At 40.2% G+C, this 12500-nt stretch overlaps 2 protein-coding genes across 2 annotated transcripts in view; one reads left to right on the top strand and one right to left on the bottom strand.

Moving 5' to 3' along the window:
* Window positions 1-4395, top strand: part of LOC135511833 (dedicator of cytokinesis protein 1-like) — a 513132-nt gene extending 508737 nt beyond the window's left edge. Inside the window, exon 38 of the mRNA XM_064933315.1 lies at window positions 3089-4395. Within this exon, the coding sequence (XP_064789387.1) occupies window positions 3089-3184 (96 nt within the window). The 3' untranslated portion in view covers window positions 3185-4395. The remainder of the gene's footprint in view (window positions 1-3088) is intronic.
* LOC135513383 (dedicator of cytokinesis protein 1-like) overlaps window positions 1-12500 on the bottom strand; it is a 1066221-nt gene that overhangs the window by 958482 nt on the left and 95239 nt on the right.

Genomic DNA, 12500 nt, shown 5'->3' with positions numbered 1-12500 from the left:
ACTAGATGTCATTGTGAATACCTCATTGTTACTAGATGTCATTGTGAATACCTCATTGTCACTAGATGTCATTGTGAATACCTCATTGTTACTAGATGTCATTGTGAATACCTCATTGTTACTAGATGTCATTGTGAATACCTCATTGTTACTAGATGTCATTGTGAATACCTCATTGTCACTAGATGTCATTGTGAATACCTCATTGTTACTAGATGTCATTGTGAATACCTCATTGTCACTAGATGTCATTGTGAATACCTCATTGTTACTAGATGTCATTGTGAATACCTCATTGTCACTAGATGTCATTGTGAATACCTCATTGTTACTAGATGTCATTGTGAATACCTCATTGTCACTAGATGTCATTGTGAATACCTCATTGTCACTAGATGTCATTGTGAATACCTCATTGTCTGTATACGTTTCAGAAGGTCAGGTGTGTTTTTCACAGTGTTTTATTTATTTTCGGTCACAGCCTTGGACATCGACAGGTGTTGAATGCTGGAATTAATTAGATGAGTCTTGACTGTGTAAAAAAAACACAGGAATTTACTTGGATTGTAGTTTCACTCAAAGTGCTTGAATCATCAGCCTCAAGCCTAGAAGGTTAAATCATTCGAAAGGAGATTTCCTGCTACTATATTATTTTGATGATGAGTCCCTGGGATTGTACAGTTCTAAATATTGATTTATATATCTGGAGCCTATCACAGAATCTCAAATCAAATGGTCACATACACATGGTTAGCAGATGTTAATGGTCACATACACATGGTTAGCAGATGTTAATGGTCACATACACATGGTTAGCAGATGTTAATGGTCACATACACACGGTTAGCAGATGTTAATGGTCACATACACATGGTTAGCAGATGTTAATGGTCACATACACATGGTTATCAGATGTTAATGGTCACGTACACACGGTTAGCAGATGTTAATGGTCACATACACATGGTTAGCAGATGTTAATGGTCACATACACATGGTTAGCAGATGTTAATGGTCACATACACATGGTTAGCAGATGTTAATGGTCACATACACATGGTTAGCAGATGTTAATGGTCACATACACATGGTTAGCAGATGTTAATGGTCACATACACATGGTTAGCAGATGTTATTGGTCACATACACATGGTTAGCAGATGTTAATGGTCACATACACATGGTTAGCAGATGTTAATGGTCACATACACATGGTTAGCAGATGTTAATGCGAGTGTAGCGAAATGCTTGTGCTTCTAGTTCCGACAATGCAGTAATAACCAACAAGTAATCTAACTAACAATTCCTAAACTACTGTCTTATACACAGTGTAAGGGGATAAAGAATATGTACATAAAGATATATGAATGAGTGATGGTGCAGAGCAGCATAGGCAAGATACAGTAGATGGTATCGAGTACAGTATATACATATGAGATGAGTATGTAAACAAAGTGGCATAGTTAAAGTGACTAGTGATACATGTATTACATAAGGATGCAGTCGATGATATAGAGTACAGTATATACATATGAGATGAGTAATGTAGGGTATGTAAACAAAGTGTCATAGTTAAAGTGGCTAGTGATACATGTATTACATAAAGATGCAGTAGATGGTGTAGAGTACAGTATATACATATGAGATGAGTAATGTAGGGTATGTAAACAAAGTGGCATAGTTTAAAGTGGCTAGTGATACATGTATTACATAAAGATGCAGTAGATGGTATAGAGTACAGTATATACATATGAGATGAGTAATGTAGGGTATGTAAACATACAAGGTGGCCAGTGATACATGTATTACATAAAGATGACCAGATGCAGTAGATGGTATAGAGTACAGTATATACATATGAGATGAGTAATGTAGGGTATGTAAACATACAAGGTGGCCAGTGATACATGTATTACATAAAGATGACGAGATGCAGTAGATGCTATAGAGTACAGTATATACATATGAGATGAGTAATGTAGGGTATGTAAACATACAAGGTGGCCAGTGATATGTTTATTACATCAACGTTTCCATTATTAAAGTGGCTAGAGATTTGAGTCAGTATGTTGGCAGCAGAATCTCAGGGATCTTTAACTGCTGAGTTGTGAGATGACCTGCTACATTTCCAGGATGTTTCTTTCTTTAATCTACTTGAAGCTGAGTTTAAAGCTTCACAAGGTGTTATAAGGATGTATAAGCTGAGTTTAAAGCTTCACAAGGTGTTATAAGGATGTATAAGCTGAGTTTAAAGCTTCACAAGGTGTTATAAGGATCTATAAGCTGAGTTTAAAGCTTCACAACGTGTCATAAGGATGTGTCAGCTGAGTTTAAAGCTTCACAAGGTGTTATAAGGATGTATAAGCTGAGTTTAAAGCTTCACAACGTGTTATAAGGATGTGTAAGCCGAGTTTAAAGCTTCACAAGGTGTTTTTAAGGATGTGTAAGCCGAGTTTAAAGCTTCACAAGGTGTTTTTAAGGATGTGTAAGCCGAGTTTAAAGCTTCACAAGGTGTCATAAGGATGTGTAAGCTGAGTTTAAAGCTTCACAAGGTGTTATAAGGATGTATAAGCTGAGTTTAAAGCTTCACAAGGTGTTATAAGGATGTATAAGCTGAGTTTAAAGCTTCACAAGGTGTTATAAGGATGTGTAAGCTGAGTTTAAAGCTTCACAAGGTGTTATAAGGATGTATAAGCTGAGTTTAAAGCTTCACAATGTGTCATAAGGATGTGTCAGCTGAGTTTAAAGCTTCACAAGGTGTCATAAGGATGTGTCAGCTGAGTTTAAAGCTTCACAATGTGTCATAAGGATGTATCAGCTGAGTTTAAAGCTTCACAACGTGTCATAAGGATGTGTAAGCTGAGTTTAAAGCTTCACAACGTGTCATAAGGATGTATCAGCTGAGTTTAAAGCTTCACAACGTGTTTTTAAGGATGTATCAGCTGAGTTTAAAGCTTCACAACGTGTCATAAGGATGTGTAAGCTGAGTTTAAAGCTTCACAACATGTTATAAGGATGTGTAAGCCTTTATAATGTCTTATAAATGTGGCTTAATATTTCTGTATTCTCTCTCTTCTTTTTTGAACAGCATTTGCCACCTCCTCTTCCCAGCAAGACCCCTCCTCCCCCTCCCCCTAAGACCACCAGGAAACAAGCCTCCATCGATTCAGGAATTGTACAATAAACAATGACATTAAGACACCCGATTTAAAACACACAAGGTTCTTTCCCCTCTGCAATCCCCCCCTCCCTCATCCCCCCCTCATCCCCGCTCAACACAAGGCTGCGTTAACAAAATGGCGACCTAGTTCCAATAGTGGACTACTTTTCACCATCGGGTTCTGGGCAAACGTAGGGCACTATATAGTGAACAGGGTGCCATTTGGGGAAACAGCCGCAGTCTGACCAGGAGTGGAAGAAGAGTATCTCACTCAGGCAACACTCCTTATTGAGCCATTCATCTTGTCCGTGTCCCAAACGGCACCCTATTCCCTATATAGTGCACTACTTTTGACCACGGCCGATAGGGCTCTGGTTAAAAGTAGTGCACTACGTAGGGAATAGGGTGCCATTTTGTGGCAGAGCCTCATTGATCCTTTTCAATTTTGCCTCAAGTGTGATGATGCGGTCTACTCTACCATAGGTAGATAGGTGAAGCAGTTTCACATGATTACTGGTCACTGAATTTATTGATGCGATCTACCATCTAGGACTCCCTGCTCCACGTGATACCAGTTCAGGCCTTTAGAATGCTATGAGATCGTGTTCCACCTATAGAACCTTTAGAATGAGTGAAATGAATATAGAATCAGAACCAGGTGAATGAAGCGTTCTCTGGTTCTGTCTTTGACCAATAGACAGGCTGGTGAGTGACGACCAACATTCTGACCCCTCCCACCTGCCCTTAGGAGCTGGGAGCACATAGTCACAGAAAACATGCTTTTTATTCTGTGGTTTATCTTTTGTATCCATAGTAACAGAAAACATCCATTTTATTCAGTGGTTCATCTTTTTCTATCCATATTCCCGATTTGTACAGAGGTTTGTATATAGGATTTTATTTTCATTTCATTTTTTTTAATGTGGAATTTATCATGACTTTTATTTTGTATTAACATTGCATTAGATTAACAGGTTTGCAATTATACCCCCCCCCCCCAACAAAAAAAATAAATAATGTTTTTTAAAGTTTTTAAATGACAGGGACTATAAAGAATTGGTATGTGAGAATCTGCCTATCGTTGATTTTCTGGGTAAGGTTTGTGTTTTCTTTGCAGTGAACACAGCTAACTCCCTCCTCCTCCATCATACATCGTCATTGTATAGGATTTTAACGCTGTAACATTGACTGTTTCCAATTCACTACTGACTTCTGAATAAACTTTCTCAACTGGATGTTTCAACTGCTTCTTTGTGTTTTCGCTCGCTGCTCTTCAGCTTAACAAAAACAAAATACCTTTGAAACAAAGTCTGTTCGGTCTGTGTTGTTGACTTTGATTAAAGGATGTATAGCAACTAGCTGGGTTTCACTGACGTCAAGGTAATGCAGGGTTATCAAGGGGAAGTCTACACAGTCTCTTACGGTAAGGTAATGCAGGGTTATCAAGGTGAAGTCTACACAGTCTCTTACGGTAAGGTAATGCAGGGTTATCGAGGTGAACTCTCCACAGTCTCTTACGGTAAGGTAATGCAGGGTTATCAAGGTGAACTCTACACAGTCTCTTACGGTAATATTATACAGCGTTATCAAGGTGAACTCTACACAGTCTCTTACGGTAAGGTAATGCAGGGTTATCAAGGTGAACTCTACACAGTCTCTTACGGCAAGGTAATGCAGGGTTATCAAGGTGAACTCTACACAGTCTCTTACGGTAAGGTAATGCAGGGTTATTCAGGTGAACTTTACACAGTCTCTTACGGTAAGGTAATGCAGGGTTATTCAGGTGAACTTTACACAGTCTCTTACGGTAAGGTAATGCAGGGTTATTCAGGTGAACTCTACACAGTCTCTTACGGTAAGGTAATGCAGGGTTATTCAGGTGAACTTTACACAGTCTCTTACGGTAAGGTAATGCAGGGTTATTCAGGTGAACTCTACACAGTCTCTTACGGTAAGGTAATGCAGGGTTATTCAGGTGAACTCTACACAGTCTCTTACGGTAAGGTAATGCAGGGTTATTCAGGTGAACTCTACACAGTCTCTTACGGTAAGGTAATGCAGGGTTATTCAGGTGAACTTTACACAGTCTCTTACGGTAATGTTATACAGCGTTATCAAGGTGAACTCTACACAGTGTCTTACAGTAATATTATACAGCAGGGATGTCAAACTCATTTTACCCCCGGGTACGATTTCGTCTTCAACGAGGTCCGGAGGACCGCACTAAAATTAGATTTTATTTCCTAAAAATTTGCAAAAAAGTAGTCCTCTATCCATATTTTGCGGAAATTTTTATGCTCCCTGACTGTCTAGTAATTATTAGCGCGCGAGCTGGACAGTCAAACCATACGAATGTAGGTCCATTGACTGTTCACAATGATTATTAGCCAGCTGGACAGTGATTATTAGCCAGCTGGACAGTGATTATTAGCCAGCTGGACAGTGATTATTAGCCAGTTGGACAGTCAACCTGTATGAATGTAGGTCCATTGACTGCACAGTGATTATTGGCCAGTTGGACAGTCAGACCGTATGAATGTAGGTCCATTGACTGCACAGTGATTATTAGCCAGCTGGACAGTGATTATTAGCCAGTTTCAATCACATGAGACAGCCTTCTACCTCTCTCTATCTCTCTGTCTCTCTCTCTCTGTCTCTACATTTGATTTGATGACTGTTTGTCTATTGTTGTGACATAATTGTATGACCAATTGATGCAGAAATGCCCCCCCCCCCCCCTATGCTATTATCAAACCGCGGGCCGGTTTGGACCCCCTCACAATGTATGTTTGACACCCCTGTTATACAGGGTTATCAAGGTGAACTCAGCAGTCTATTAAGTTAAAGGCCCAGTGCAGTCAAAAATGTGATTTTCCTGCGTTTTGTATGTAAATCTACACTATGGGTTTTGAATAAGACTCTGAAAATGATGATAATGCCCTTAGAGTGTAAGAGCTGTTGGAAAAGACTGTTTTGGTAGGATGGAGTTTTGGGCGTGCCTGGTGACATCAGTAAATTACTTAATGGACCAATAAGAAAGAGAGTTCTAAACCTCTCTGCCAATAACAGCTAGTTTTCAGTTTCCCCCTCCACACTCAGACCACTCCCAGAGAATCCTAGCTAAATTCTTTCTTGAGAAATTGCTCTTTGCTGAAGCTATCTTTGTTTACAATTCAAATGTGGAAAAAAAATAAACAATCACAGGTACTTAATTGTTACCCAGAAATAATTTGGTATTGAGATAAAAAAATAAATATATATATATATATAAAAAACAGATGCATTGTACCTTTGAATGTAACACAAGGTTATGACCGTGTACTCGGTCTCTTACGGTAATATTAAACAGGGTTTAACACATACTACGTGTTGTAATCTACAAGGTTATGAACATGTACTCGGTCTCTTACGGTAATATTAAACAGGGTTTAACACATACTACGTGTTGTAATCTACAAGGTTATGAACGTGCACTCGGTCTCTTACGGTAATATTAAACAGGGTTTCACACATACTACGTGTTGTAATCTACAAGGTCATGAACATGTACTCGGTCTCTTACGGTAATATTAAACAGGGTTTCACACATACTACGTGTTGTAATCTACAAGGTCATGAACATGTACTCTGTCTCTTACGGTAATATTAAACAGGGTTTAACACATACTACGTGTTGTAATCTACAAGGTCATGAACATGTACTCGGTCTCTTACGGTAATATTAAACAGGGTTTAACACATACTACGTGTTGTAATCTACAGTGCCAGGTGGATGCCTGTGGAACTGAAACTGTAAAGAAATGTGATCATTTATGTTTTTCCCATCTGGCTGTGGGGAATACAACACCGGGTTCTGTCATCATCCAACAAGTACAACATCTGTAGTTTTATCAGTGAAATGAGTTAGGATTTGCTGAATTTGCATCATGATATGCAGAGCCGCAGCATCAAATTTACTTTTTTAATTTGCCTCGTTGTGAAACAACCTTGTTACTTTGGGAGAGTGTCTGGTTGGATACACGACACAATATGACGCTTAAAATGAATACCCAGAGCTTCCACATGCTCTTCTGTTAAATATCTTCACTGGTATATACTGGAAACATCTGTCTTTAACATGTTAAATATCTTCACTGGAATATACTGGACACATCAGTCTTTAACATGTTAAATATCTTCACTGGTATATACTGGACACATCTGTCTTTAACATGTTAAATATCTTCACTGGAATATACTGGACACATCTGTCTTTAACATGTTAAATATCTTCACTGGTATATACTGGACACATCTGTCTTTAACATGTTAAATATCTTCACTGGTATATACTGGACACATCTGTCTTTAACATGGACTGAGTTCATGTTAAATATCTTCACTGGAATATACTGGACACATCTGTCTTTAACATGTTAAATATCTTCACTGGTATATACTGGACACATCTGTCTTTAACATGTTAAATATCTTCACTGGTATATACTGGACACATCTGTCTTTAACATGTTAAATATCTTCACTGGTATATACTGGACACATCTGTCTTTAACATGTTAAATATCTTCACTGGTATATACTGGACACATCTGTCTTTAACATGTTAAATATCTTCACTGGTATATACTGGACACATCTGTCTTTAACATGGACTGAGTTCATGTTAAATATCTTCACTGGAATATACTGGACACATCTGTCTTTAACATGTTAAATATCTTCACTGGTATATACTGGACACATCTGTCTTTAACATGTTAAATATCTTCACTGGTATATACTGGACACATCTGTCTTTAACATGTTAAATATCTTCACTGGTATATACTGGACACATCTGTCTTTAACATGTTAAATATCTTCACTGGTATATACTGGACACATCTGTCTTTAACATGTTAAATATCTTCACTGGTATATACTGGACACATCTGTCTTTAACATGGACTGAGTTCATGTTAAATATCTTCACTGGAATATACTGGACACATCTGTCTTTAACATGTTAAATATCTTCACTGGTATATACTGGACACATCAGTCTTTAACATGTTAAATATCTTCACTGGTATATACTGGACACATCTGTCTTTAACATGTTAAATATCTTCACTGGAATATACTGGACACATCTGTCTTTAACATGTACTGTGTACCTGTTAAATATCTTCACTGGTATATACTGGAATCGGGGGCCATGTAGTGCACTGTATAGAGAATAGGGGGACATTTTAGACTGTTTCAATCACATGAGACAGCCTTCTACCTCTCTCTCTCTCTCTATCTCTCTCTGTCTCTCTCTCTCTGTCTCTCTCTCTCTGTCTCTCTCTATCTCTCTATCTGTCTCTCTCTCTGTCTCTCTCTCTATCTCTCTCTCTGTCTCTCTCTCTCTCTCTGTCTCTCTCTCTCTCCCCCTCTCTCTCTCTCTCTCTCTCTCTGTCTCTCTCTCTCTGTCTCTCTGTCTCTCTCTCTCTCTCTTGCTTTCTCTCTCTCTATCTATCTCTCTCTCTCTCTGTCTCTCTCTCCCTATATATTCTCTCTCTCTCTCTCCCTATCTATTCTCTCCTCTCTCTCTCTATCTATTCTCTCCTCTCTCTCTCTCTTTCTTTCTCTGTCTCTCTCTCTGTCTCTGTCTCTCTCTCTCTGTCTCTCTCTCTCTCCCCTATCTATTCAATTCAATTCAATTCAATTCAAGGGGCTTTATTGGCATGGGAAACATGTGTTAACATTGCCAAAGCAAGTAAGGTATATAATATATAAAGTGAAATAAACAATAAAAAATAACAGTAGACATCACACATACAGAAGTTTCAAAACAATAAAGACATTACAAATGTCATATTATATATATATATATATACAGTGTTTTTACAATGTGCAAATGGTAAAGGACACAAGATAAAATAAATAAGCATAGATATGTGTTGTATTTACAATGGTGCGTGTTCTATTCTCTCTCTCTCCCTATCTATTCTCTCCTCTCCTCTCCTCTCTCTCTCTCTCTCTCTCGCGCTTTCTCTCCCTATCTATTCTCTCCTCTCTCTCTCTCTCTCTCTCTCTCTCGCTTTCTCTCTCTCTCTCCCTATCTATTCTCTCCTCTCTCTCTCTCTCTTTCTTTCTCTTTCTCTCCCTATCTATTCTCTCTCTTTCTCTCCCTATCTATTCTCTCCTCTCCTCTCTCTCTCTCTCTCTCTCTCTCTCACTCTCTCTCTTTCTCTCCCTATCTATTATCTCTCCTTCTCTCTTTCTCTCTCTCTCCATATCTATTCTCTCTCTCTTTCTCTCCCTCTTGCTCTCTCTCTCTCTCTCCCTACCTATTTTCTCTCTTTCTCTCTCTCCTCTCCTCTCTCTCTCTCTCTCTCTCTCACTCTCTCTCTTTCTCTCCCTATCTATTATTTCTCCTTCTCTCTTTCTCTCTCTCTCCATATCTATTCTCTCTCTCTTTCTCTCCCTCTTGCTCTCTCTCTCTCTCCCCTACCTATTTTCTCTCTTTCTCTCTCTCCATACCTATTCTCTCTCTTTCTCTCTCTCCCTACCTATTCTTTCTCTCCCTACATATTCTCTCTCTTTCTCTCTCTCCCTAACTATTCTCTCTCTTTCTCTCTCTCCCTACCTATTCTCTCTCTTTCTCTCTCTCCCTACCTATTCTCTCTCTTTCTCTCCCTCTTTCTCTCCCTCTCTCTCGCTTTCTATTCTCTCTCTATCTTTTCTCTCTCTCTCTCTCCAGGAGAAGTGTATTTACATCTCACACAGTGTCATTTGTCTCATCTGCTCTCTGAAATAATGGTGTGTATATTCTGTTCCACTTGACACACTACCATTTGTTTGGTTGCTCAGAAATGTCTCTCTCTCTTACTTTCTGGAAGGACGTCTCTCTCTCTTTCTCTCTTTCTGGAAGGACGTCTCTCTCTCTCTCTCTTTCTGGAAGGACGTCTCTCTCTCTCTCTCTCTCTCTCTTTCTGGAAGGACGTCTCTCTCTCTCTTTCTGGAAGGACGTCTCTCTCTCTCTCTCTCTCTCTCTCTCTCTTTCTGGAAGGACGTCTCTCTCTCTCTTTCTGGAAGGACGTCTCTCTCTCTCTCTCTCTGGAAGGACGTCGCTCTCTCTCTCTCTCTCTCTCTCTTTCTGGAAGGACGTCTCTCTCTCTCTCTCTCTCTCTTTCTGGAAGGACGTCTCTCTCTCTCTCTCTCTCTCTCTCTTCTGGAAGGACGTCTCTCTCTCTCTTTCTGGAAGGACGTCTCTCTCTCTCTCTTTCTGGAAGGACGTCTCTCTCTCTCTCTTTCTGGAAGGACGTCTCTCTCTCTCTCTCTGGAAGGACGTCTCTCTCTTCTGGAAGGACGTCTCTCTCTCTTTTCTGGAAGGACGTCTCTCTCTCTCTTTCTGGAAGGACGTCTCTCTCTCTCTTTCTGGAAGGACGTCTCTCTCTCTCTCTCTCTCTTTCTGGAAGGACGTCTCTCTCTCTCTCTCTGGAAGGACGTCTCTCTCTCTCTCTCTGGAAGGACGTCTCTCTCTCTCTCTCTCTCTGGAAGGACGTCTCTCTCTCTCTTTCTGGAAGGACGTCTCTCTTTCTCTCTGGAAGGACGTCTCTCTCTCTCTCTGGAAGGACGTCTCTCTCTCTCTCTCTCTTTCTGGAAGGACGTCTCTCTCTCTCTCTCTTTCTGGAAGGACGTCTCTCTCTCTCTCTCTCTCTGGAAGGACGTCTCTCTCCTTGCTAGAGTGCTCTCTCACGTTGACAAGTGATAAGTGGATACAGTGGATGTATATAGTTGCGTATTGATCTGTGGAGGGTAATGCATGGGCATATGAAGCCTGCTCTCCGTGTTGCTTTATTACGTAAATGTATTGAACATAAAGCCAATGCTGGACAAGCCTTTTGGACTTACAGTAATAGACTCTGACTATTTCTCAGTAACATCACGTGGTTTAACAGTCTTCCCGGTGATGTATGCTAGGAACCTCACCAGAATACTTTTACTGTGATCGCAACATAAGAGTTGTTTTTGTCGAGATCAGGAGATAATGAAAAGTACCGCTGTTCAGATGCACGATAACCACCTCATCAAGGAGCCCTGTGGCAGCGTTGATCGCAATGAGCTCGTGGGTCATTTAAACCCTGAACGATGCCTGACAAGACAGTCTGTCTCCAAGGCTGAGTGCAGCCCCCAAGACCACAGTCAATTGCATGCATGGAACAACGCAGCTAGGTAGTCTTGTTATCTATGTTGATTGCTAGCGTTACATGATGTGTAAAACGACTTCATGTTTTATGGATATATTTATATGTGCAGTGGGAGAGAGCCATTCCTGACAGGCTGATCAGATCCCATTTCAGCCTCCGAGGCTGATGAGTCAGAGTGCCGCCTTGTAGGCTGTCTCATAGGTCAAGTCCCTTGCTGCCTACAATGTATTCAGACCCTTTACCCACATGTTGATACGCTACAGCCTTGTTCTAAAAATGGATTCAATACGTTTTTTTCACTAATCAATCTACACTCATTACCCCATAATGACATCACATTACCCCACAATGACATCACATTACCCCACAATGACATCACATTACCCCATAATGACACCACAATACCCCATCATGACATCACAATACCCCATAATGACATCACAATACCCCATAATGACGTCACATTACCCCATAATGACATCACAATACCCCATAATGACATCACTTTACCCCACAATGACATCACATTACCCCATAATGACATCACATTACCCCATAATGACACCACATTACCCCATAATGACATCACATTACCCCGTAATGACACCACAATACCCCATCATGACATCACAATACCCCATAATGACATCACAATACCCCATAATGACATCACATTACCCCATAATGACATCACAATACCCCATAATGACATCACTTTACCCCACAATGACATCACATTACCCCATAATGACATCGCAATACCCCATAATGACAAACTAAAAACAAGTTTTTAGACATTTTTGCAAATATGACATTTCCATAAGTATTCAGACCCTTTCCTCAGTACTTTTCTGTACCACCCTTGGTAGTGATTACAGCCTCGAGTCTTCTTGGGTGTGACGCTACAAGCTTGGCACACCTGTATTCGGGGAGTTTCTCCCATTCTTCTCTGCAGATCCTCTCAAGCTCTGTCAGGTTGGATCGGGAGAGTCTCGGCACAGCTATTTTCAGGTCTCTCCAGAGATGTCCGGGCTCTGGCTAGGTCACTCAAGGACAATCAGAGACTTGTCCCGAAGCCACTCCTGCATTGTCTTGGCTGTGTGCTTAGGGTTGTTGTCCTGTTGGAAGGTGAACCTTGCCCCAGTAGAATATGGCTGTAACGT

This window comes from Oncorhynchus masou, chromosome 24 (genome assembly GCF_036934945.1).
Source record: "Oncorhynchus masou masou isolate Uvic2021 chromosome 24, UVic_Omas_1.1, whole genome shotgun sequence".
In the NCBI taxonomy this organism is placed as follows: Eukaryota; Metazoa; Chordata; class Actinopteri; order Salmoniformes; family Salmonidae; genus Oncorhynchus; species Oncorhynchus masou.
This window is presented reverse-complemented; position numbering and strand designations above follow the sequence as displayed.